The sequence below is a fragment of the Sus scrofa genome, chromosome X (genome assembly GCF_054392235.1).
Source record: "Sus scrofa isolate SSC_HxYL_T2T_F1_AM1 chromosome X, Sscrofa_HxYL_maternal_Yorkshire_Landrace_v2.0, whole genome shotgun sequence".
Classification (NCBI taxonomy): domain Eukaryota; kingdom Metazoa; phylum Chordata; class Mammalia; order Artiodactyla; family Suidae; genus Sus; species Sus scrofa.
Window position 1 is genome coordinate 118,736,515 of NC_139401.1, and position 27,643 is coordinate 118,764,157.

At 41.3% G+C, this 27,643-nt stretch overlaps 1 protein-coding gene across 51 annotated transcripts in view; it reads right to left on the reverse strand.

Moving 5' to 3' along the window:
• The window catches only part of MBNL3 (muscleblind like splicing regulator 3), a 124,800-nt gene that overhangs the window by 23,431 nt on the left and 73,726 nt on the right, over nt 1–27,643 (reverse strand). For 33 of the 51 annotated variants that reach the window (XR_014834558.1, XR_014834553.1, XR_014834552.1 and 30 more), the window contains one exon: nt 10,149–10,313. Coding sequence is in view for 41 of the 51 variants with exons in the window: in XM_021079447.2 (XP_020935106.1) it covers nt 10,149–10,313 (165 nt within the window). In the remaining 10 variants the exon portion in view is untranslated. 51 annotated transcript variants of the gene reach the window in all.

Here is a 27,643-nt window from a genome sequence, read left to right on the forward strand (position 1 = left end):
TGTCTCAAAAGCCTAAAATATTTATTAGTCATTTAGGGAAAATTTCGCTGACCTTCATTCTAGAGGATTCCAAAAAATAGAGCACTCCATCAATTCTGAAAGTAAAGAGCTAATTATTTAAGAAATCTATTGATATAAATTTAATACTTATGGCATGACTCCGCAAGTTGAAGAAGTCTGGCTTTAGAAATGAACACAAAAGTATTCACTAAAACCTTCTTTCGCAGAGATCCTCCTGTTTAGCACAAGGAACATATTATATCCAATCTCCTGGGAGAGACCATGATGGAAGGTAATATGAAAAAAAGAATGTGTATATATATATGTATGACTGGGTCACTTTGCTGTATGGGAGAAATTGGCCCAACACTGTAAATCACTATACTTCAATTTAAAACATGTTCTTTTATATACATCGTTACTAAAATTCATGTTCTTACCTATTTGTTTGTAAAACAGTTAACTACTCAGTCACCAGGAATGAGGAGTTAGATGGTCTCCTGTTGAGGTAAAATTTGAGGAGCCATCACGTTTTGGTTTTAAGGGATTCTGAAGCACCTTTGAATATCAATACAATTCAATGAAAAACGATGCCTTGAATAAATATGTCTAGTTTAACATACATTTTTTAGGAACATTGATTTATTAACTAAAACGAGCTATTACTCAATCTGGTAGAAAGAAATAAACATTAAATGTTATGTAAAAATCCATCTCTGTATCTCCCACCAGCCTAGATCTATTGGTAGTTACTTTAATAATATCCAAGGTCGGTTAAAATTATTGTTGGATGGATGCAAGATACTTAAGCCATTTAGGCTACTCCTGGCCTGAAGTCAATATAATAATTAAGGCTTTCCCTCTCTGAGCTCCTTTCTAAAGGTGGACGCCGAAACATTTCCTTTTATAGGATGGTAAACATTTGGTAACAATTTGTTGATTTTAATACCAGAAACATAGCTCTCCTAATTTTAGCACTCACAGTCCCTTCCTTTTATTACTCATTTACAAGCATTTATATAGTATAAAAGGAAGCCCCTTTCACCATCACCATGCATGTGTCTATCCTTAGATAATCCCAAAGCACAACGAGATGTGTAGTTTTCATTTCCATCAGACTTAACTCGCTGTTCACATGGAGCACAACTGGCTCATCTTTGTTGCACAGTTTGTGCTTGGTCATCGCCACGCTCCTGGAGAGGGGTTTCGTGGAGACTGAAGTAGCCAAAAGGCACACACTACAGGAGGCCCACATAACCTACAGACTAGTTAACTGGCCCCTCAATAACTGAGCGTGTACTTTATAAACAGATGTGAGCGGATAGTGGTGTTTATGTACCAACCATACTTGTTAATGAATACGTCGCTGTGGCCCAAGAGAGAGCGAAGAAAAGTAAATTCGAGGTTCAAAAGTGAATAATCGTCTTCACCTAGACCTGGCTTTTCTGACCCTATTGAGCACGGAAGTCTCCAAATAAGGGGAAGCATCGAAGGCAGGCAGGAAGGGGAAGGATCAATAGATTATTGTGGGTATAAATGTGTAAAGAGTAGCAAGCGAGAGGGAACAAGTCATGGCTTGGATCTGCCTGTAGGTAGTGGGAGGAGAAGCCACAAAGCAGGCGGGGATTGATAACGGGGTGCCTAACACAGATCGACACAATGCCAGCTGGTTTCGACAAGTAAGGATCTGGCAAAAGAGTAAATGGCTTCTTAGATGGGTAAGGGGATTTTGACTTTGTTCTTGAGATGTGAACAAGAACTGACCTAAAAATTGTTTGTTGGTCGCTATGTAATAATGTTGACACTTCTATTAGCTTTAGTAGACTACGAGGGGGGAAAAAAAAAAACTCTTGAAAAGTCAAGCGAGGAGTTCCCTGGTGGCTCAGTGGGTTAAGGATCTGGCATTGTCACTGCCATGGCTTTGGTTCCTGCTGTGGCGTGGGTTTGATCCCTGGCCTCAGAACGTCTCCATGCCATAGGCGCAGCTAAGAAAAAGGTTTTAAAAAAATCTCTTTAAAAAGTTGCAAATGGTTATCCAATCTTAACAAAGGTATGAAAGAAATGTATGGGTTTGGGGGGAGAGGTAAATGGCAAGAGGTGATAAAAAGCAAAGAACTCTTAGGAAGCCTGGAAACTAGAGACAGCTCAAAGCAAGCCCAGGGTAAAAGGATGCAAAGGAGTATAATTATCAGAGGTCCAACAAAGCATCAGTGCCACCTCTGTCACTCCAGCCACCAAAACAACAACACACACTCAAACAAAACCTTGCACGGCTAATATAGAAATACCACTACGGAGGAAAAAAGAAAAGCCCAGAGCTATAAAAAGATGGAGGATCAGGTACAATTCCGAAACCAAGGAGATCACAAAACCATGAATCCACCAGGTTACTACTGTTAGATCACATATCCCTGGAGGGCAGAGAAATATTTAGTGAACTGAGTCAATGGGGATTTCTAGGTCACCGGTTATGTTTAGGTTCACCAGTTAGAAAAATTCAAATCAAAACTCACAGCACAAGAGAAACACCCAGGGATCAAAGGTAGTGGCAGAGACACTGAATAAATCCATCCGTTTTACTCTCTACCGAGGAAAACGTTAAGCAGAAGGCCCCTCCCAAACTGTCTTTTGATACAGATGTGAAATGCTGGGTCAAATGGTATGAGAAACACGGGGTGTTTTATAACACACATGCGTGTATACACACACACCATATGTATGCATGCAGTGTTCTTTTTTTTTCAGGGCCACACCCACGGCACATGGAGGTTCCCAGGCTAGGGGTCCAATCCAAGCTGCAGCTGCCCACCGACACCACAGCCACAGCCACGCCAGATCTGAGCCGCATCTGCGACCCACACCACAGCTCATGGCAATGCCGGATCCTTAACCCACTGAGCGAGGCCAGGGATTGAACCCACAACCTCATGGTTCCTAGTTGGGTTCTTAACCTGCTGAGCCACGGTTTTTAACTGGAGTGGCTAAGTCATCACTACCAGAAAGTATCCCATGAAGAGTTCTAGAAAAAATGGTTTAGTGATACTGTAGACCAAAATATGTCATGTCTTATTACAAACCTGTGGTTCCAGGGGACAAGTGAATAGGTGACGTGTCTGATACCCACAGAACGGTTTATGAGAGGAGACTAGATGAAGGTTTTCAAATAACAGTTAGTACATCTATAAAGAATATTATGGCAGATTAGGGTAGGTTTTTGGGTTTTTGTTTTCTGCCTTTTTAGGCCTCACCCACGGCATACGGTGGTTCCCAGGCTAGGGGTCAAATCAGAGCCTCAGCTGCCAGTCTACACCACAGCCACAGCAACACCAGATCTGAACGGCGTCTTCGACCTACACTATGGCTCACGGCAACACTGGATCCTCAACCCGCTGAGGGAGGCCAGGGATCGAACCCTGACCTCATGGTTCCTAGTCGGATTCCTTTCCACTGTGCCACGACGGGAACTTCCAGATTAGGGTTATTTGGGGAACCACTTGAAGATTATCATCATCTGGGGAAGACAAGCGGGTTCTTTTTACATTAGGTCTCCTGATGGCCCTCGGTGACAAACTCCTGAGCTCTGCTGATCTGAGTAAGGGAAGGGTGGTGATAAGAAAAAAAAAAAAAAAAATCCTCCTCTATGGGTGAGATCGTCCAGCACTGGCTTTGTCTCTTGCTGCTGTTGGAGGATTTTCTTTATCCTCCAGCAGGAAAACCGATTTTCACAGACCCTTCCAACTTCCCACCATCATCACGGGGCTGATTAATGACAAGCGATGCTGAGGTCACTGGCTGTAGCTCTGACTGTGACGGAGAGCAGGAGAGCCAACAGGCCTGCATGGTCTCATTAGCACCAGGCTCTAAGCAACGGAGCTAACCAGCCCCGGAGGAGGAGGAGGAGGAGGACACGAAAGGGGCTGAGAGGAGATTACGTTGCATTTATCCCCTGGGAACATATGAGGGCGGATAAAGGGAGAGTGTGGAGATGTGTTTCTAGCAAAGAAACTGTGCCCGCTGAAACGATATCACGTACAAACCCCCTCTGTTGGAGAGCAAAAGGGTAGCACTTTCATTTTCGCTTAAAAAAAACAACAACAACAAAAAAAACCCAGGTTTTGCCCTGCATAGTGGACAGGCTGGGGGCAAGGCGGCAAACCTCCCGCTGGTGGGACTGACTTGGTTTTACTGTAAAAGGGGCTTCCAGTTGTGGGACATTCGCAGCCGAGGGAAAGCACTCTCCTGCGGAGGGGAAACTGCAATCCGGAGTGAGTCCGGGATCTGTGGGCCCTGAAGTTCAGGCAGTTGGGTGGGGCGGGGAGCCCTAAGAACAAGGAACACACGGATGCCTCTGGTGGACTTTACAAACACACTGTAAACACACTGCTAGGCCTCCTCCCGGGGCCTTGGCAGGAGACCATGTACCTGAGGGGCGCTGAGCCTTCGCTAACCTCCGGGTCAGCCTGCCCCTGGGAACCACGTGCAGAACAAGTAGAGAATGCTAGGGGCTCACGTGCTCTATCTACAAGTCAAATCTCTTCTCATTTTCAGAAAATGTAGTAAAACCTGGATAAAATGTTTGGCCTGTAGTGTGGTCTCAACTCCACACACTCCTGTGATGTGATCTGGTCCAGCTGAGTCAGTGTGGAATTTCACATAATAATGACAGTCCTAATTATACACTAAGAACACAGTAACCTTATAATTACACAATGCCTGTCGTCTACTGCCTTGAATACCTTGCAAAAATCACTTTGCAAAACATTTACTGTCACCACGAGATGAAAGAGCTAAATGTCATCATTTATTGTTTCATGAGTAGGGAAACTGAGAAACTCATGGAAGAATCTTCATTAAAATTCACTGTAATTTCTGTACCGACCATGATTCGGGTCATAGGGAATGTGGACATAATTTCCCTTTCCATTAAATCTACACAGTATCTTGCTCACCTTTTTAAAGATAATTTCTAATAGAAGAGCCCTGACAACAGAGAGACAGCATAAATACTTCAGTCAATAAAGTTAGGCCTAGGGAGTCCCCGTTGTGGCTCAGTGGCCACAAATGTGACTAGTATCCATGAGAACACAGGTTTGATCCCTGGCCTCGCTCAGTGGGTTACGGATCTGGCGTTGCTGTGAGCTGTGGTGTGGGTCACAGACACAACTCGGATCTGGCATTGCTGTGGCTGGGCCAGAAGCTGCAGCTCTACTTCCATATGCCGCGGGTATAGCCCTAAAAACCCAAAAAAAAAAAAAAAAAAAAAAAAAAGAAAAGAAAAGAAAAGAAAAAGTTAGTTTATCGCTGACCCAGCAGTTTAAGGATCTGGCGTTGTCACTACTGTGGCTTGGGTTGATACCTGGCCTGGGAAATTCCACATGCTGCAAGTACAGGCATTAAAAAAAAAAAAAGTTTACGTCAACCAGAAAAACTGTAACTCTGATGTGAATATGCAAAATGTGTAATATATCTTGGTGAGGGGAGGATATTACGCTTTTGTTTCTAACTTCAAAATCATTTCACTAACACGTTCAAAAAAAAGTAAATAACTATTTTGCAATTTACTTCTGTTCCGTTAAATCTGTCTTAGTCCAAAACTGCAGAAAGCAATATATCTTATAGCTCCCCTTTAATTTAAGAAGAAAAACATTCAAAACATTCAAGTCTAAAAATACTGATATTATTCATTCATTAGTATATCTCCCTTCTTCCTATCTATGGGAAATTCATTCCTATTTTTTCTCCATTTGGTTCACCTTCATTCCTTACTAGAATTAATGTTAGAGAGACATATAAGCTTGTTTATGAGAAATGTATTTGGTTAAAAACTTGTAAAAATCCTATAAAAAGGTGGGGAGGGTCCAGATGGACATCAGCTGATTCTGTCTGTGATAAAGAAAAAGCCTGAAGTCCCTCAGTGCGTAGCCTCTGCGGTTTGGAACAGCATGATTTGGCTACAGGAACACAAGCCGTGAAAAGTACAGAGCAGACCAGAGGACTTGGCACACACCGCAATGGCTGAGCCAATAACCTCTATATAAGTCATCCGGGGAACAGACTCAACTGGGTCCAGTTTACCTGCATGTAAAGGACTGCCTCCACGTGAATCACCACATTCAGAGAGAGAAATGAAGGAATGTACAGACATGGGCAGGTCTAGGTTGTACAAAATGTTGAAGTCAAAAATAATTTTAATAGCCTTATAACATCATATGCACCTTACATAGACATAACAGTGAGAATCCTTCCTTGGCAATTTCCTTACATAATAAAAATTCCAAGTTGTCAAAAGACCTGAAATTTGCAACTGTTAGCTTTGCTTGAGAGTTGGAATCCAGCGTGTCTGCTTTCCCTAAAATTCTTCTACAGGGCTCAGGTTTGCCCCTTAATTAGGCCAAGGGGAGTTGTTAATTATCTAAGTTTTTGCTGTGAACATCAGCAACTCTCTCTCTTAAGAGGCACTGAAAAATACTAGGGAGTCACACCCTTTGTGTCACCTGCTAAACTTCCTCAATAAAACTAACAAAAGCTTTCTGAGGTGGAATTTTATACTCGCAAATGTCACTTCAGCCCTATTAGATACAGTGAACAAACTTGCCTGCCACAGCAAGCATGCCACCCAAAGTGACTAGGTGTGGCTTTTATTCATTGTTCAGTCACAGTGAACAGAGTCTGTTCTCTAGCTACGTTTAGGCTGACATCCCCTTTATCTGGGGGCTTATAATAAGCAAACCATACTCAATTTTCCAAAAGCAGATGTGCTCTTCTGGTATCCTAGAAACAGATCAAAGTGTGCTTTGTGAGAAGACCTGAGGTTCAAGGCAGCGATACCAAATGGGTCGTAATATACAGCCAGCCAAACATCAGGGCTAGGAATTTAAACAAAAGCTTGGCTATTTTAGGGAAAAGAATCCGATTATTAGGCTGGGGGTGGGAGCGGTTAGAAGGGATGTTTGGGGAGAACAGGTACCAGAGAAATGAAGTCAAATTATACGTTACTTCCATAGGAAAACCAAGCTTCATAATAAAGAACATTTCTTTCCAGTCAGACTGGTAAATGTCACTTAAAATTGCCCACACTAGCTCAATTACAACACGCCCACAAGGCAGCTCTCGAGACCACAAGAGAGGATCGCATCAACTATCCCGGGGTTAGCTTTTTGTACACATAGTAACTGCAGAAATGAATCTTTTATCAGTTTACCACATCACAACAGCTATTGTTAAATAATCTACAAGGTAGAAAAGCAATTTCCAATTGTTCCCTGGGGTCTTCTAAGTAATGTCTTGTGTCTTGGTGATGCGCTGTACAATAAATGGTATTCCTGTGAGTCATGTTGGTCATATTCTGCAACCCGCAATCTGAAATCACCCTCCTTGAAGAAAAAAGGGGAAAAGTATTCCATCATAGAAAGCATGGAGAATCAAATGAGAAAGCACAAGAGGCCGAAACCTCAATGGATCTCTCGCTGGACTCTAAAAAAGCCACTCTGTAATCAATAATGCATGAAGGGTTGAGACTTGGCATGGAGCTACTCTACTGGAGGCTGGATAGAAGATGAATAGTCTGCCTCACGTCTTTACCCCAGGCCTTGCGCTCTGGTTCCCTGAAATGGGGCGGTTGATCGATGTCCCTTGATCTACGAAGAAATACACGCTCCAGCTGTGTAGGAAATACTGGGCTCGAGTGTTGTGATAAAATCTGGCTCCTATTCTTTGCTTAGGCTGAAATTGGGACATCCCACAAGAGGCCAAGAGTAGCAATGATGGGTAGAAGGCTCCCTTGCTTTATTTCCCGTCTACTCACATTTTTCTGGGCTCATCGAGCATATTCATTTCTCTGTGGCTTTGTTCATACTATTCTCAGTATCTAGAACCTCTTTCTCTTCCCTATCCCTTCAGAAGTAAGGATGGACTGAAATTCTTCAGTGTGCGAAAGCTAAGGACAGAGTTTACAGAAGGAGTACAGGAGTTCCTGTCGTGGCACAGCGGCAACGGATCCGACTAGGAACCATGAGGTTTCGGGTTCAATCCCTGGCCTTGCTCAGTGGGTTAAGGATCTGGTGTTGCTGTGGCTGTGGTATAGGTTGCAGATGTAGCTCTGATTCAACCTCTAGCCTGGGAACCTCCATATGCTGCCGGTGTGGCCCTAAAAAGCAAATAAATAAATAAATAAAGTAAAGAAGGAGTACAACCATATAAGTATCACTACAGGTCAAAGGGGAACACCAAGGAGCACTCACTGGTGACTTTTTGAGATGAATTTATCAATGTAATAATTAATGAGCACTGAGCTCCAGGCAAAAGTTTTTGCCAAGCTACTAATACAAAACGTGAAATCTGTCTCTTTTACTTAAAATTTTCTAGACATTCTGGAACGAGTATCATGGTGCTAAATTTTAGAGACTTGTCAATACCCCTAACCACCTGTGTTTTTTGCATTATCTCTAAAGATACCACAGAAGGGGTGCCCTATCTCCACAGACGTCTGTGAATTCTGAGAATCAACTTTATAACGAGATAGGTTTTGCTGAGAGCAGACTGACCTACTCCCACATTTTCCTTGCATCTAAATACTACATACATCTTTCAGCTCTCAGTCACCGATTTCATAGTCACAAATGAAATGGGTAACAAATAATGTAACCTTTTCAATTAGTGTCCTGATAATGGTTTAAAGGAAGTAGGCCAGCCAGAATTAGAATGAGACACCATGGAACTAAATTTGAGACTTGGAAGAACTCGGGAGAAAGGGACAGTTTTCAATTCACCCTGAAAGATCTAAGACCAAAGTGCAACTTTATATTTTAAGGTATCAGGACAAGATGAATTCTCCATAGGACAAAATTGCTTTTTAAATGATCCATTTAAACTCACTGATCCATACAAGTACTCGACATTGGTCTAGAATGACACCAAAAATACTATCCGTTTCGGTAAAGAAAACTCTTGTGACCAGGTTAAGTTAAACCCCCATATACCTGGCCGGTATTTCTCAAGACTGTCAAGATCATGGGAAATGGGAAAAGACTGAGAAACAGTCACAGACCAGAGGAGAGACGGGGAGACAGAATTCAAATAAATGCACTGTGGTACCCTGGATGGGACACCGGAACAGAAAGAGTTCACTGATGGAAAATCTGGTAAAGCCTGAATAAATTCTGGAGTTCAGTTGGTAGTAATATATAAATGTCAGTTCCTTAGTTTTGACAAATATACCATGGAAATTTAAGATATTAACAGTGGGAGAAACCAGATAAGGGGTAACATGGAAACTCTCTGTACTATCATTTTGACTTTTCTTTTGTCGTTTTAGGGCCGCACCCATGGCATATGGAAGTTCCCAGGCTAGGGGCTGAGTTGGAACTGTAGCTGCCAGTCTACGCCACAGCCACAGCAATGCCACATCTGAGACCTATGCTCTAGCTTGTGGCAACGCTGGATCCTTTAACCCATTGAGCAGGGCCAGGGATCAAACCTGCATCCTTACTCCGTGACTTCTTTAAATCAAAAATTCTTTTAAAATAAAAAGTCTAGGAGTTCCCATCGTGGCACAGCAGTAACAAATCTGACTAGGAACCATGAGGTCACAGGTTTGATCCCTGGCCTCGCTCAGTGGGTCTGGCGTTGCTGTGAGCTGTGGTGTAGGTTGCAGATGCAGCTCGGATCCTGCATTGCTGTGGCTCTGGCATAGGCTGGTGGCTATAGCTCCGACTGGACCCCTAGCCTGGGAACCTCCACATGCCTCGGGTACGGCCCTAAAAAGCAAAAAAATAAAAACTCTATGAAAAAGTAACAACAAAACTACTATCAAAAAGCAAGGAAATCTGTTTGAATTAATACCCTAAATTCCAAGGGTTAATTTCATAATAATGAAACCCCTTTCTCCTCTTAAAATGTCTCTGCTCCTTTACTAATTCTTCTGTAAACGAAATTCATGATTAATGCGACCCGGGTTTTAAATCCAACACACCTGAACGCTCCCTTCACCTGTACAACAGCTCCGTAGGCCAATTAATGTATTAGCGGGCATCCTAAATCCTTTGGGGACTAACTTCCCAGAGGCCCCGCAAGGTTATTCCAACGTAGAAACAGACATACTTTAAATATATATACACACGCATTTTTTAAAAAGCAGAGCTGTGACTTACAAGTGATGACATTTGAGCATTTTGGAGCATAAACTGCATCTGCTGGGCGAACATGGCTGCGGCCGTCTTTTGTTGAATCAGATTGTTCCGTCCATTAATTTCCAGCTGCGTTTTTAAGTGGGGCGGAGGGTGGAGGTACTTGCAGTTCTCTCTGGCACAGCGACCCTAACGACCAAGGAGGAGATGAGTTTATGTTAATATTTCTAAGACCCTGAACGGTTATTAATCCAGTCTTGGCATATGCGACGTACTATAATCGGTATTTTACATGAATGAACTCAGTCAGTCTTCACACAAGCCCTCTTAGACTGATGCTCTCCTGTCTTCATCTTCTGATTCCAGAACTCATTCTCTTAGCCATTTTGCTTTGCTCTACTTTGATATGCATCAAATCATGTTTAAGATATAACACACTAGGAACAGTATGATACCGTCACAACATTAGATTTAAATACAAATTTCCCAGTATGAGACATAAAGTCATGCCCGTTAAATACGATTTAGGATTTGGATCTACAATCAAGAAAACTGAGGAAAACTGTTAAATATAGACACATGATTATAGCTCATAGCTTTTAGATTCATTATGCTGGACAATTTGGGCTCGAAAGTTCTTTTTCCTGAATCCATACAATGTGAGAAACATCCCGAAACCCACTGACATTCTGTCAATCAAAGAATAAATCTCTATACTTTGCGGCCTTGCTGCTCCTTAGATTCCAGAGGCAGCGGCCGAGGATCACTTGGGATAATTGAGACCAAAGTCTATTTTCGAGGGTCAGGCATTCCAATATTTTATTGATGGTTTAAACACTTCCAGCCAGGATAATATGTCAGTCCTCCGGAACCGAACCTATCTTCGGTGTTACCTAAATGCTGACATGGATGCTAATTATGGTGTTTACCATGTGGCAGCAAAGGATGTCACCAGAGAGGTATTTATCACATTGTCAAATGTGACCTGTCGTGTTTAACTCTTGAGCACTGTACCCAGCAGCTAATGAGTCTCTCATTTGGATTACTAGATCTGCCATAATCCTTTTAAGATAAGCACAACTGTAAGCAATTCTTTTTCCCACAGTTGCTAAGATTCTTTACAATGCCTGAGCTACTGGAAGGAGGGGTTGGGGAAAAAAAAAAAAAGGCAACTTTTTTTTTTTTTTTTGAACCCAAGAGTGCACGTTGCTAGGCCACCTGAATTCCCAGGAGGCAATCAGTTCGTCAAGTGTTTTCAACACATGCCACAGATTTTCCCTATTTGGGATGCTTAAATGGTTTATACGATCGTTTCTCCAAATTAGTTCTCTTGTTATTACAGCACTCCTATAATTTCACTGCGAATCAAGGTGTGTCCTTCAAAACTTTATAGAACTACATCTAATACAAAACCAGATGCACTCAACTGCTCTTTTAGGTATTAGATCATTGGGGCGAGGCAGCAAGAAGCTGAGTAGAACCTTAAAGCATCATTTGAGAAATCAAGGCAGCTACTTTTGTTTCTCCAATTGATCAGTGTAGGTTTCATCAAGTTATTTATAACATCAAATAATATCTTAGTTTCCATGTACCTTTATGTTTCTCTGCAAATCCTGGAAAAGGAAGAAATTTATCGGTAGTAAGAACTGAGAATGGTAGGAACCCAGTCTTCCTGAACTCGTAAGAGTAGCCTAGTAATAGCTACGTAATTTCAGCACATATAAGGACCATAATGAAATCACAACATCCGCTAAAAATCACAATGGAGGTTTCCCCTCATTAATGTGACCCCTAAGAGAAAACATAAGCTTCTTTCTGTATCTACTACAACCTGCATCAAGGCAAAGGAAGTCACAGGGGATTTATTTCGTCTCTAGATTTTCCACCCTCCACCTAGCGTAACTCAGATTATCTGGCTGAGAATTAACAGCTCAGGGGAGCCGAGCGTGGTAGTTTCTACTTCCGGTGTTTCTCTGTCTCCTTCCACACCCCAACATTAAAGATTTCCCCAAGGTACAGCCCTAAATCCTCCGCTCTCCTCTCTAATCTCTTTCCCCTGGAGAAATGAAGTTCTGGTAAGGTTTCATCTCTGACTGCAATTGCTCAGATCTTAAATTTCTATCTCTACCTGTGACCCCTTTTCTGAATTTCAGGCTTTTTTTTTTTTTTTTTTTTTTTTATCATTGACTACAGCTGCATTTGGAAATCCTGCCCCTTAAGCAGGTTTAAGTAACTTACTCCTGACCTTCCTTCTCCTTAGACTCTCTTTCTTTCCGCCTACTAGCTCCAGTTCCCATGCTTTGGAACAGATTCGCAGCAGCACTGGAAAAAGAAATCAGCGAGCTCCAGCAGGATTGCCTTAGGATTGTAAACCACCTTGGGAGCTTTCCCACACAAATGTTTAACAGCCATAAACATTTAAACAAAACACAATCTGTGATCCACTTCAAGAAAAGTTACAGAGGACTGTCTCTTACATTCAGGAACTCCAAACAATAGATCAGTTCCCAAAAAAAGACAAAGGGGGACATTAGGATTTTGCTGTTTGTTACAGGTTAGAGTTTTAACATCATTTACATTGAATGTAATCTGAGGAGGGGAGGAGGAAGGAAGGGAGAGAACAGGGTGTATTTGGCACATTTCCTGCCTATCTACAGATAAAGAATCGCTACCTGCCTTTGTGCTTTTTATTGCTGTCCTTTACATATAATGCCTTTGCTTAAGCTTTTTCTTGGGAAACTAATGACATTTTTACAAAGTGAAAAAAAAAACAGCACACAGAAACAGAAAAACAGAATTACACTTGAAAGAATTACATCAAGTTAGGCTATAAAACTAACGTATGGAATATGAGGCAGCCTAAGATTTTTAAAAAAAACTTACTCATGTTAGTTATGAGATTTTACTTGATTTATAAAGCATTCTCTTTTGAATGACAGAATCCATAATTTAATTCGATAACAATGCAAATGCACAGCAATACTACTTTACCAGAGGTTGCTGCTTATGTTAAAGACAGCATCTACAAGAGGAAAAAAACCCTGCATTTTCTGTCCACACAATAGATGAGATGAGATAATTTAATATCCATGTTATCTGTGGAACACAGTATTTCAAAAGAAAGCCAAGCCCCTAAGTTTTTTCCAAAACGACTTTAGAACCCAGGATAATATATTTATATGCGCAAATCTGGGTGATAAGAAATCTCCTCTGTATGGTATTCATTCTTCAAGAGGCCCAAACTTAACTGTAGGCCAAAATACTTTCATTGGAGTTGTGGAGGGGGCGGCAAGCTTTATCCCTGACATTTGCTAACATGTGCTGTTCGTCTTGGTAGGGGTGAAGGCTTTGGTAAGCAGGGACTTGGATGGTAGGGGGTGGAGGCAAGGGAGGGATTGGCCCAGCCCAATATATAATCATTTATTGGTTATTTTTTTTGTTTTTTGTCCTTTGGAAAACCAGTGACTTTGGACTAGAAAGGGTCAAAGTTTTCCTTAGGCCAGCTAAGCACCCTGAATGGGCCACAAGATATCCGATTCACACCAAGTCTAAAATAGCCCAGAAATGATCATGGGCTGGAAAAAAAAAAAAAAAATCACCCCTTGGGTTTCCCAAGCCCTCCTTCTAGACTCACAGAGCTCATTGTTACCACGTGCTCAGTGCAAGGAATGAGACGATGTCATAAGTGACTCTATAAATGTCATAAATGACTCTTGAAGTGTACCTGCGACCATCGCCATCCACCGGTAGAGGTGGCTAGATCCTAAAAACAGCAGCCAAGACCAGTTTACTTCTAGCTCCCTCCCCTCCACATACATATACACACACAATTAAAGAAGCACTGAAGCGCTCAGAGTGCAAGCTCATTTATGCTCACCTCAATTTCACATCTTTTCCATTTCCTTTGGCCTTAAAAACAAATCATTTTCCTTCCGTCTCTCACCATGATACTGAATCCCGAAAATGGCCAAGGGATTCAATCAATAGCAAAGGGACTCTCTGCTGAAAAAAGCGCAACTACATCTGTGAGTCTTCCAGCTCCCCTTTCCCATCTACTCTCTTTGAAAATGCACCCAAAAAAAACAGCAGGGGGGAGAAAATGACCAGTGAAGTCTCCGAAACACCTCCGCATCAAAAAGTTGATGGCAGACAAAGGGAAAAGTTGCAGAGCATTCATAAAACCTCCCAAATTCAATCTATTTCTTTTTACCTACCTTCAGGCTTTTCACAAATGAGTACAAAGCCTTTGACTGCGAAAGAAAAGTACCATTGTAGAGATTCAAATCCCACCTAAGTCTTGGGAGTTATGACAGTGAGAGTCTGTCAGATGCAAGACTTCCCCTGCACTGGGTGGTCAAAAAACTCCCTGAAATGTACTTTTTTACCTTCCTGAGAGAAAGCTCTACCATCCATCAGAATAAGAAAAGGCCCCTAGGAAGCTGAAAATTACCCTTGTCAGTCACAGGACCTTAACAGGAACAGCTGTTTGCGGAATGACTTGCTTCTTCAAATACACTAGGAATTATGGGGTTTTGGGGGGGGGACACCTTTCTCTCTGGATTACCTTTTCAAAGACAACTCACTGCTCTGCTAGGTTACCAAGAGGTAAAAGTTAAATGTTAAGGGCTACGAATGGGTGATTTCATTTCTATGGAAAAAAAAAAAAAGATTCCATTTTAGTGATCACGTATTAAATGAAAAATCCTATGGATTATACTGCCCTACTGAAACATACTTACAGGTGTGGACATGGCTTCTCCAAGGAAGTAACGGTAATTTTAGAATTACAAATCATACATACTAGGTTGCCTGGTTCCTACAAGCATCACGGACCTATTAAAGACTAGGAACACTCTGAAACAACTCAAAGTGAGACAACATCAACAAAGATTGAGTATTAGTCAGAGGTCAGCATACTAATGGCAAATTTCCCACTTTCTTCTTAGAGGGCTGTCTTTATCTTTCAGTACTGTACCATCTATGAATATTGATATAGATATATATATATATATATACATGCACAAAAATCCTTAAAATTGTAAGGATTTTAATTCCCATCCTTAAGAGTCTTGCATGCAACTTTTCATTTCAATTTGGGGTGCAGACAAAAAGTCTTTAAAGACTTTGATAAACCATTTCCTGAGTGTACTGAAAGCAAAATTAACGGGGCTGAACGTAGGACCCCCACCCCCACCATGGCGAGGGCCACTCCCCCCACGAAGTGGGCACTGCATCTCTGCTCAACTCGCCTTCCTTGACATCCCCCCCAAACACACACACATACAAGACAATGACTTTGGTGCAAACCAGACAACAGGTCTCAATAGCTAAGAAGCTGGGAGGAGGGCACAATTTTCCTGCCTATCTGCCTCAAGAAAGCTTTCAAATGGTGACCTCCAAAAGCGGAAGGGAGGAGTAGGTTCAACAAACACACTGTTGTTCTGCAACAGCCCACTAAGATAACCTGATTTCCAGAATCACAACATTTAAGGCTGAACGGGATTTTAAGGATTTTAAGGAACATCTCGTGCACCTTTATCTTACAGGGAAAGCGAGGGCCAAATTGATGAGATGGCTTGTCCTAATTTACAAGCAGCTCAGTAAGGACGGCAGCCAAGCTTCTGGGCTCTCACTACCCAATATGGATTTTCAGTTGAAAGGACTCTCTCGCTTTGTAAAGATTTGCCTAAACCCATCTCCCTACCCCCACACCCTTACTCCCATTCCTCTTCCTCCTTTGTGCCTCCAGCTGCACCTTGTACTCACTTTTATCATAGCACTTATCACTGTGTACAGGGATAAACTGTTTGCATGCCTATCTCCCCATTCGACTTTGAGTTTGTCTAAAGGCAGGACTATATCTTCTTCATCTTTGAGCCTCCGGGGCTCTTTCTGTGCCTGGTGAAGAGTGTCCACTCCATAAAGTTTGCTGAATGAATAAACTTTATGAGAATAATGTTATGAGGGCATAACACTAGGTCTGCCTTAGAATCCTAATTGCTCTTCTTGCTGTTTCCTGGCTCAAGTTCTTTCTTCTCTAAGAAGAGAACAACAGCCAACACACGACTGAGGCTGTTTCTGGTTTTTTCTTTCAAATGAACCGTTACTCTGTTCAGGTTCAGAAAACAGCTAATTCAAAACAAGATTTCTTCTTTTTTTCTTTCTTTTTGCTATGAATATATACTCTGAGGTATAAGTGACCATCATGGCTGAAAAATCCTGGTAACTCAATCAGAAATGTTAGGAAATCCTAAGGCACACAGACCTAAACCCTGTTCTAATTCCCAGGGATCTGTGGCCACCAGAACTCCCCCCGCCTCCAGGATAGAGGACCCCACAGAGCTGAGTAAAGGCACCTGCAGTGGATTCATATTTAATTAGCACCTGGGCCTGCCCAAGGGGAGCACCAGGGTCACCTTAGAATAAACTGCCTTCCTTGACAGGTGGGCTCCATCCCCACCCTGCATTTCTCTAACCAGCTGCAAGTCAAACTCCCTGAAGCCACTTAGACAAAGGAGGAATACAAGGCTTTAGGTCAATCACTAGAGCGGGGCCTTCTTGGGCATCTCTACTGCGTATCCAGACTTCTTACGAGAAAAATGTCCCCCCACCGTGCTTTAAGACCCCTGTTCAGCTGAATTCACACCAAACATTTATTTTCAAATAATCCCAAACTTGAAGTTTTTCTCTGAATTTTCTCGAAGAGCAAACAGCACTAAAAGTCAGAGTTGCTGTTCAGAGTGAAACCAAGCCTGCCTTCCCAGTAACTCAGATCTGCTTCCTGCCTCCCCCTCAATTTTTCCTCACCGGTCTAATCGAATACCTTCAATTGCTTTAGAAAAAAATATTAACTATCTCTTCAATAATCTGCTCTTCAGGAACACATCCTCTCTGTCTATAAGACAGCCAACCAGAAGGAAATTAGAACCCCCAAGAAAAGTGAAGCCCACTGAGTTTACCAAGAGTCAGAAGGCGTTTCCGATGCTAAGTATTCATGGAAGCTGTCTTTAAAGTAGTTGATGGCTGCCAATGTAAAATGTCATTAAAATATAGGGAAAAAAAAAAGGAAAAGAGAAAAGAATGACAATTTGTTACTCCAAGAAACACACATAAAATCATGCAACTTCATGAAGCTACTTACTACATAGGCTTTGTTACGAAGCAACATAAAGTAGAGAGAGGGTCCCCCTCGGGCCTTTGTCAAATCTTAGGGTCCTCGGGCTCCTTTTGCTGGACACCCCATCTAGTCACTAACCACAGCGATTTAGAACCAGGACAAAAAGGGACACCAGCTGCTTGTACCTTTTCTTCCCGGCTAGGGCTTCTGCCTGGAATCCTATCTAGGGTTGCCAGCTTTATCAAATGAAAATTCAGGATGCCCAATCAAATTTGAATTTCAGATAAACGAGGGCGGATTTTTTAGTGTAAGTATGCCCCATGCAATCTATTATCTAGCCACCCTCTCCCTACCTATTCTTCCATCTTGGTGGGTTCAGCTAAAATAAAGGTAAATCCTCGAAACCCCACTTTACTTACTCTCTTTACCTTAAGGTCCTAAGCAGCCCCCTCCATAGAATCAGCCCCGGCTCTACTAGGCCTTCGGTTGCCCGGGGCAAAGCAGGAGGCACCCTCAGGCCCAGCTTACCTGACCAGCTGCAAGGAATTTAAGGAAGTTGACGGCTGGAGAAAGCAATTTTTTATTCCATGGCTCCTCCCACCAAAAGCTTCACACGGCTCCCTACCCGGTCAGCCACTCCACTTTCCCAACCACAGTGGCGCAACTGTATATTCAAAGACACTGATGCCTGTGGGAGCTCCTCCCACCAACTTGAATCCGGGGGAGGGGGCAGACTGTGTGACCACCAGGCCTAACTCCTGGCTCAAAATGTATACAACTTTTTTTGAACCTACACGTGATTAAAGCAAGATGAGGCTTTTATGTTTTTAAGGGTTTTCTTAGTGTGTCTGTGCACTGGGGGGGGAAGGGGAAGGCAGGTTAACTTTAATTTCTTTAGTCTTGAAGTCATCCACTACAGGCCAGGAAAACGTGTGCTTAAGCATCCTGTTTCTACATGCACACGTAAGATCCAGGCAGATACATATTCGAAACAGGCAAAAAATGGCATGGTAACACTCAAAAAGAAAAAAAAAAATGGCACGGATAGCCATTATTTGCCTAAATGTCTTTCTCAGCCAATGCCTGAGAAGTGGAGGGCAGGGCCAACTCTAAGAAACGAAACAATATCTTTAGGAAAAATGGCAATCTGTTATAGCCCCACCTTATAGACTATGTATATCACAAAAGTGGCACCTGTAAACATTCAGGAGTTAGTCACATGGTCCTGAATTTACATTTTACCCATTAGGACCGTAGCCTCCTTTGTTGGAATGATCAGAGTCAGAATTAGTTAAGGTCAGAAAGAATGACACTACTTCACTGGGGAAGCTTCTATGTTTAGAGACAATATGTCATAGAAACATCCAACAGTAAAGCTGGAAAGGCTCTCGGAGATCATTCAGTCCAGCGTGTGCCAGAGTGTGCACCGCACACCACTATTCCCAGGGCAGGAGCCTCAGGAACGGAGTTTTCCCGGAGAAATACTTGGAAGGAACAGCACCCTCTAGTCCTCTCCTGTAGATGACTTGTCCACAGGAGCATAAGAAAGGTTCTCTTGTCACTTGTTCTACAGCAAAGAAACCTGCTGACTTTGAGTTCAGAAACATAATTCAATCACAGAACCATCCCTCTTTCCGCCTCCCCCAAAACACCTCTCGACACATCTCACTGCAGAAGCCTTAGGAAAAGAGCGATCTGATTCAGCTCCCTCTGCCTAAAGTTCAAAGCAAGCCCCATGGCATGTAGTAAACTCCAAAGAACCGGATGGGCCGTTGACGTGACATTGACCATTTCTGCCCATACTTGACCTCCCCAGAGCTGAGAGATTTTTCCTACGATTGCTACAAAGAAAGATCCGACAGTCATCGTCCCAGCGCCCCTTGCCATGGCTGTAAGTTTCCCTTAAATACTTCAGCCAGACAAGCTCTGAAAAAACAACTTCAAACTTTCTCTAACTGGCTTTCCTACGCCCGCCGAGACTTCCATCCCTTGAAACCATGCCAGTTACCTTAGGTTTTCCATGACTTAAGCGTCTCAAGTGAGTTTTAACGGCACTAAAAGTTGGGAAGTAAGAAGGTATTTGGCAATCCCTTCCAATTCCTAAGGGTCTTAGTTTTGTACTAAACTTAAACCTTGCGGTTTCCACTTGGCAAAATTAAATTTCCTGTCTCCAAGTAAAAAGAAAAATTTCAAAGGAGAATTAAATTTAGACAAATTTCTTGCAAACTTTTAAGGGGAGGGAGTATAGGGTGAGAACGGCGCTGATTATTGTTCAGAGTTAATTTATCTTTGCAGAGCTCAGTATGCTGCTGAGAATCAATGAAATAATTACATCTATAGCTATAGCCAGCCATGTACCCCTCCACCCAGAGGTTATATAAAGGGCAGATATAGTTATTGATTTACCTCTGCATTTTTGAAATTAGAGGCACAAAGATGAAAATCAGTCCTTTTTTTTTTCCTTTTGCTAAACATAGGTTTCCTTTCAGATAAAGGAATTTAAAAGCATGATACCAAAGGGCTGTTTACAGGGTCTTGCTAAATGCGTAAGTGTGAAATCACGGTTCAAACACCAAACAGAGCCAACTGTATCCACTTTAACGTAAGCATTTTCCTCACGCTCCTATCCCACTATCACACTAATACCAAACACGCAATTTTCCAGCAGAAAGCTTTACTTGGTGACATGGACTGCCATTAAAATACTTTGCGGCAGGAACTAAGTCTCAATTTTGTTAATGATGATATATTTGTATCACCAAAGGTCTTATTGAACCCTCTGTGTGAACTTGATATTAAAACTGCAAGCATTTTAGAGTATCAGAAAAACAAAAACTCCAAACTCCAAATGTACTGCGTATTTAAATAAACTGGCACTTTAAGCCCAGTGATTCTTTCAAAAAGCATCTGAAAATTAGGCCAGGTTGCTGTTGGTTTTTGCCCTGCCAGACATAAAAACAAGCCATTTATTGATATAAATTCTTTGTCGCTCTTTTTTTTTTTTTTAAAAAAAAAAGACCTGTTCTGCTTGGCTTGAATATTTATTTACCAAACGTATTAAGTTTCATCCAGAATGTGTTTCAGAGATGTGAACGGAATTGGCAAAATTCTAGATGAAATTACTGAAATTACATTTAAAAAAATATATGTTTGAAAATGACTTTCTCTCAATAACTAACTTAGTAAATACTGCAACCTTGTTAAGCTCACCTTCTGCTTTCAGTGAGCAGTTAATATTTGATGATGATGAAACTGTTCCTGGTATTTAAAGAACTAAACAAGGCCATCCACGAACAGGGTAACTAGAAATGGGGCTGTTTAAAGAAGATCAAACGATAAGTGGAAGTTTTATGTTTTCAAATAAATCAATCCCTCAACCATAAATGTCTCCCATCCTTACAGAAAAGAAGTTGAAATATGACCTCTGCCAAAGAATGTCTATCTCCAAATCTAAAACAGGGAAAAAAGTAAAGCAAAGGACAGCGAAAGTTAATTAGCTTTAAAAGCCACAAGTCAGTTTAAGCAGCCAGAACAAGAGTTATTGGGCGAAGAGTGCGCTTGTAACGATGCAATGTTCCTTAAAAACATAAACCCTCTACATGAAACACAACAAAGTTTCTAGGTTCTAATCAGTGTCTTTTAATTAGGGAAATCCTTCTTCTGGGGAGGGAGAAAGAAAAGAAATCTCCAGCTTCATTGTGCCTTCCCTGAAAATCAGAATAAAATTTGAATCTTCCAGAAAACCTTTCTGAAGAAAAAAAAAGAGTCCAGTTGACGTGTCTCTTATACAAGGTAAATCCAATTCCATTCTAGAAAAAGAGCTGATCCAGCAACACAGCAAAATAAACTAGGCTGTGTAAAACATCAGTGTCCCAATATTTCACACTCATTTTTCCACTAAAGATAACTGGAACATGGAACTCGTTTGACTTTGTTTCATGCTTGACATCGACTTTATCCACTAGACTCCAGTAGAGAAGGTCAAAGGACCCTTCAGATGTGAACTAATTCTGACCATTTATGAGTGTGCTAGAGAATAATTACATACAGGCTTAGTTCATGTGACTCGGAACACGACGACCACTGACACGCATTTATTTAGAGACCAGGTGGAGGCCCTTGTAAAATTACATTGTCCAGGAATATCATGAACTTGGTCATGATGACATGACTCATTTGAGGGACTTACTGAACACTGAGATCTGGTCCGCATTTCCTTTCACACCGGGTCTGCCTGAATCCCAAGAGCTGACCTTCTGTTATATTTACCATGTGCCAGACACTATGCCAAGTGCTTCATATGCACTGTATTATTTAATCTTCACAGGAAGCCTTGGAAGTCAGTGCTGGACTGAGGAACTGAGGCACAGAGAGGGGACGAAACACGCACAAGCAAACAGAACTAACATGGCAGAGCTGGGATTTGAACCCAGGTACTCTGAGGCTGCCGCTAACATCCCTAACCAGGACCACACCTCGACGTGCTAGACTGAGAAATGAGCTAGTTCAACTATTTCTAATGTTTGGGCCACTATTTTCCCACTAAGATTAAAACAAAGATTGCATACCAACTGGCGGTTAGGTATGTCCAGCAACTCTTTAATAGATAAATCTATGGATGGTGGGAAAAGGCTGTTTTGTTAAGTACCAGGGGATCTTGGGTGACTTGAAAACAAATACGACAAGGTAACTGAATGTTCGATGTTTTTTCACACCACACCCACCTGAACAACTTGACTGTGTATTTACCATATATGGGGCACTCTTCAAAGTGCTTTATGTGCTTTAAGTCTTTCATCCTAACCAAAGCAGAACAATTAGTACAAACAGCTCATCTCTTAGTACAGCTTTTTAGCAAGTGTTTGCACAATAGAATTTTGCCAGTTTGGGAGAAGCAGTGTCACGTAATCAGGAGTTGGGTTATGAGAGCTCAAGCACAAACAGAACAGGCCTGTAAAATCCCATGGACACAGAGAACAGACGGAATCGGGGCTCAGTGAAAGAGCTGCTCGTGTGCCTTTGGTGACTTATTATGGTCTCTCTAAAAGAAGAATCCTACAAGAAAATCAAAACAATGGCAGTGTCATTTAGAAGCAGGTTTACTCAGACCACAAATGTATGGGTGCTGTAGCTTCGACACTATGACAAAGCAGAGAAAATCCCAAACGCTGACAAAAGATCGACCTTATCACAAAGAAGTACACAGTGTTCTTCTGAAGCACTGCATTCCGCAAAGAACACATGTGAATCAGAATGCACACGCACCACGCACAGCGCCTCACAAAAGACTCTGTCACCAAAGGCTCAGTTTTAGTGGGGACTTGACTTAAATGACCACAGAATGTATAAACTTTGAGACGGTGCAACAGGGGATGATGATCTGAGGGCCTGGGAACTAGGGCTTGACTTTCTAGGTCCTTTGCCTCTGCCTGTGAGCCAGAGTTATGTTTATTTATTTTCTCTATTGTCCATTTATTTTTGGTTAAGTAAAAATCATTCACAAAATAATACTAAAGACTTCAAATGCAAAATAATACGTGGATGCAAGAGGTAAACAAGACAATAATCACTTCTCTTCAATCTAACTTATCATTTAGGTTTTCCCACAGCTTTTTAAAATGGAAACAGTGTTGATTTACAGTGTCGCGTTAATTTCTGCTATACAGCAAAGTGATCCAGTTACACATATGTATTTTCCACAGGTTTTATTTTATTTAAAAAAAACTTTTTATTATACTTGATTTACAATGTTGTGTCAATTTCTGCTGTGCAACAAAGTGATTCACTTATAAGTATGTATTTTCCACAGGTTTTAAAAGACAAAATGCTTTAGGAGTTCCCGTTGTGGCTCAGTGGTTAATGAATCCGACTAGGAACCACGAGGTTGCGGGTTCGATCCCTGGCCTCGCTCTGTGGGTTAAGGATCCGGCGTGGCCATGAGCTGTGGTGTAGGTCGAAGATGTGGCTTGGACCCCGTGTTGCTGTGGCTGCAGTATAGGCCGGCGGCTACAGCTCCTATTCGACCCCTAGCCTGGGAACCTCCATATGCCGCGGGAGCGGCCCTAGAAAAGGCAAAAAGACAAAAAAAAAAAAAAAAAAAAAAAAGATAAAAGACAAAATGCTTCAGATGTTTGCCGACGATTTAGTCAGGAATTTAGATCTTATAATAAGTGACTGGGCAATGGAACATGTAGAATCCATAAGTGTACCTATACTTTTAGAGACAATATGATAGAGCAAATAATAATGATAAATAAATACAATATTGAAATGAATCAACTGTTTGGAATCAGGTCACAGGCAGTTCATGCTCTGATTCTCATGCATTTATTCCTAGACAAAGCAGGAATAAATGTTTATTTTTAATGTGAATGCAGTATTTTATTAGAAAGAAAGCTAAACTGGGATTTAGGTGTGCTGGATTCAGATCAGGGCTAAATTATTTTCCAGTTCTGTTAAGCAGTTTTTATAGGAATAATTCCTGCCCCTATATATACTTCGTAAGTACTTTGAAAGAATAAAGGGGAAAAGTGAAATTTAGTATGCTTTGAAAGTAAAATCAGTAAAAATATTTACTTTTCCTTATTATTTTCTTTACAATAGAACTAAGATGGCTGCTTTGAATTAAGTATAAAAAATTCGACAGGTTATAAACTATGTTTTACCATTTTACCTCCCCACAAAGGATAATACATGAGGAATCCTTGATTTTGTAATAAAATTTTTCACAGTGCCTAGGGAGCAAATTTATATACAATGTTAAAAAACCAAGGACAACTTCTCTTCTTAGAACTGGATATTGTTAGACAGTTGTTGCTTCCACAGCTCAGTGGTTCGAGGAGGTGAAGGAGCAGAGGATAAAGAAGCAGATACAGGCTTTAATCTTATCCTTACAAATAACTGAAAAGAGAAAGGAATTATTGCTCCCTTTACAACTGGCAATAAGCCAGTGCCTACTCAGAAGACCAGTTTTTCTAGTCAAGAGACACATCACAGGCTTTTTACTTTAAAATCTCACAAAATGAAAATTCACTTTAGAATCACAACGAATAAAACATTCAAAGTAATTTCTATTATATGAAAAAGTTTGGAGTGTCACGTTTTGCAGTTGGTACTTTTTATATTATGACTTTGCCCAAACCGCTGTTATATTTTATTTACAGCATATATTAAAATGATAAAAAGAAATCAGGCAAGTCATTTTTTCCAGGTAAGTTAGGAGGATAAAGCAAAACAAGTCATAGGCTATAAAAGAAGATGTTAATGGTGCTTAAAATACGAATAAAGTAATTAATTTAGGGGATTTTGAATATTGTCTCTATAAGTTAGAAAAAAATAAAACTGAATTTCATTATAAAATTGTTTCTAAATATTTGAGCTAATTCTTCACTTTTCTTATTTTTCATCTCAGTAGGCAACCTCTTAGAAGCCCAGATTGACTTGTATAAATGTGAAACAAATTTGAATATATATTTATATATCGAATATTATTATTATACTGAATATTATGTTGAATACATATTTCTATTGTAAAGACGTAATATATATTTTATACAATTATATATCACATACATATGTGAGCCTTTTTTGTCCCCACACTTGCTGCATATAAAATTTTGCAAATCCACTTGTGGCAGCTAGCAACACCTTCAATAGAGCTTTCGGGATATAAAAAACATCACTAATAAAGGGTTATGAAAGACAAAAAATTGAAATCTTTTTCTTTTTGGTTTCATACATTTAGACACCGATGTTATTCTTGCCCAACTACCTGCGGGAAGATGTTCCAAGAGAAGTTTCTATGTGCTCCATAAAAATAGGGTTCTGCGGTGAAAACACTGTGAGAAATGTTGAGTTTAGCAGAAGTAAACTGCTCCTTCGTGCAGAATGTCTCAAAGCCTTATCTCGGTTAATAAGCATTGTGGTGTTCCTTGGGGAAAGAAATAGAGTAAGTTTCTCGAAGATATATAAGTTTTCCAGAACAGATGTCACTTTCTTTCCACCAGATCTGAATATAAGCAATAAGCCAAGAATGAGGCCATTTATGGGGGGGGGGGGTGGAAAAAAGGAAAAAGCATTGAGCGACTAACACAGGGGACCGAGAATTCTGAAACGGAAGAACATCTTGAGTTGACACTCTCTTGGACTGTCAGGGTTTTCTCTAAACCCATGGTCCTTAAACTTCAGTGTTCATCAGAATCACCAGGAGGGCTTCTTAAAACAAGACTGTCAGCTCCACCTTCAAAGTTTCGGATTCAGCAGTTCTGGGTGAGGCCCAAGAATTTACATTTCTGGGGTTTTTTTTTTGTTGTTTTTTGTGTTTTTGTTTTTGTTTTGTCTTTTTGCCATTTCTAGGGCCGCCCCCGCAGCATATGGAGGTTCCCAGGCTAGGGGTCTCATCGGAGCTGTAGCTGCCGGCCTACGCCACAGCCACAGCAACGCGGGATCCGAGCCGCGTCTATGACCTACACCACAGCTCATGGCAATGCCGGATCCTTAACCCACTGAATTTACATTTCTGAAGCGGTGCTGCTAGTCAGCCCACAACACTTTGCCAGCGCTGTGGGAACATTATCTTAGCCAACACTTTAGCTATTTACTAAGCATTTTTTTATGTCACTGATAATTCAGTTTCTAAAAGGTCACATCCAAGGGATTTTGATATCTTAATTCCACATCTCTGACCTCAGTGAGATGCTAGCAGTCACACAAAAGAGAGCCAGTCCAGGTCATGCAAAAGAAGAATTGGGCCTCTCAGAATTCTCTTCTACTACTTCTAGGAAACACATTCATTTTCTATTAGTTATAAAGGTAAGTGTGTAAGTGATCTGTATTATGCGTTGCCTGCATTTGCTCTACAAATCTCCCCAGAGTGTTTCTAAAACTCTGAATGTTTGCTATGTACCCAGATTTAAGCAGATAGAGGATTTTCTAGGAAATTCTCCTCTGCTCTCCAATAAGTTAATACCTTTTACTCACTGCAGAAACCACATTTATTTGAAAGCGTTGCTTTTCCTCACCCCCTCAAAAAGCTATCTGGAAAAAGAGACAAGCTCAAAGGAGAGAAATACTTTTCACATCAAACAAGCAAAGAGCCCAATGTTGACCACAGAATTTCAACATGGATAATCAAAAGCTGCAGTATTGACAGACTCGCAAACCTCAAAGCAAGCACCACATACAAAGTTCATCAGCTGTACCCTGTGGAGATGCAGGAAGGAAACAGAACATCGCATGCAACACGCTCCCCTTTCCGTTGTGAAGAAAATAAACACCTTCCCAAGGAGTCCCAGGTCTTTGCTACTTTTTCCTTCCTGATTAAGAGTAGTCTCGGTAGTACTCACCGGACTTCTGAGTATCCCTGGCAGCCTATTTAAATCTGAGGCCCCCAGTTTGCACTACTGTAATGCCTGCATTACATGAACACATCTAAATGAAAAACACTCAAATAGTTTCATAAGCTGCAAATGAGAAATTCTGAAATAGCCAGACTTCTCTTGTGGCTCAGCAGCTTAAGGATCTGGCATTGTCACTGCAGTGGCTTGGTTCACTGCTGTGACACAGGTTCGGTTCCCTGGCTCAGGAACTCCCCCATGCCGCAGGCACAGTCAAAAAGACAAAAGAAAACACCAACCAAAGATCCAAATAAAAAGAAAACGCCCCCTCCCTTGCTCTCTCACTAGTTATACAACTACACTCTTCCAAAAAGGCTAGAAATAACTTACAGGAAAGACATACTTCCAAGAACCATTATCACGGGCCTAAAGAGTAAGAGTGATATAATGAGGAAAGTGGTGATAATTACATCAAAACCTTCAAAAACCTAGATAAGGTTAACTGCTTCATCTGGGCCCTAAATGTTAGCTCTGAGCTTTCTGGCAACCACCATAAAGAGGAAAACTAACTGGATTGTACTAAACTGCATTGTTCTCATTGATCAATGAAAGGAAGTACAATGGTTCATGAGCGCCTCTCTGTAAAAAGACTGCAGAAGACACAAAGAAAAGGACAGGGAACCTGCCCACGAGGAGCTTACATACCTGTCTCTCTGGCAACTGCAGAGGCACGAGGGGCTGTTGCACTTGACATTATGGGCTAGAGATCAAAGGTGACCAAACTAGGGGTTTAAAGGAGGAGCAGGTTTGATGGGGAGAATAGGACATCCCTGAGCCACAACTAATCACAGCTCCTCCATTTTTGCTTCAAGGAAAGCCAAGACGTTTATAATGGAAAATGTGATAAAAAAAATGGCACAGATAATTCTCTCTCTGGGGGAGTTTCACTTTATCACCCTCCCCTTTCATTAGTATGTGATTTTAGTCATTACGCTTTCATTCTGGTTTTGTTTCAAGTGCGTTATTATTGGAGCTGAAGTATTTCAGAAGGAAAAGCAATAGGGATC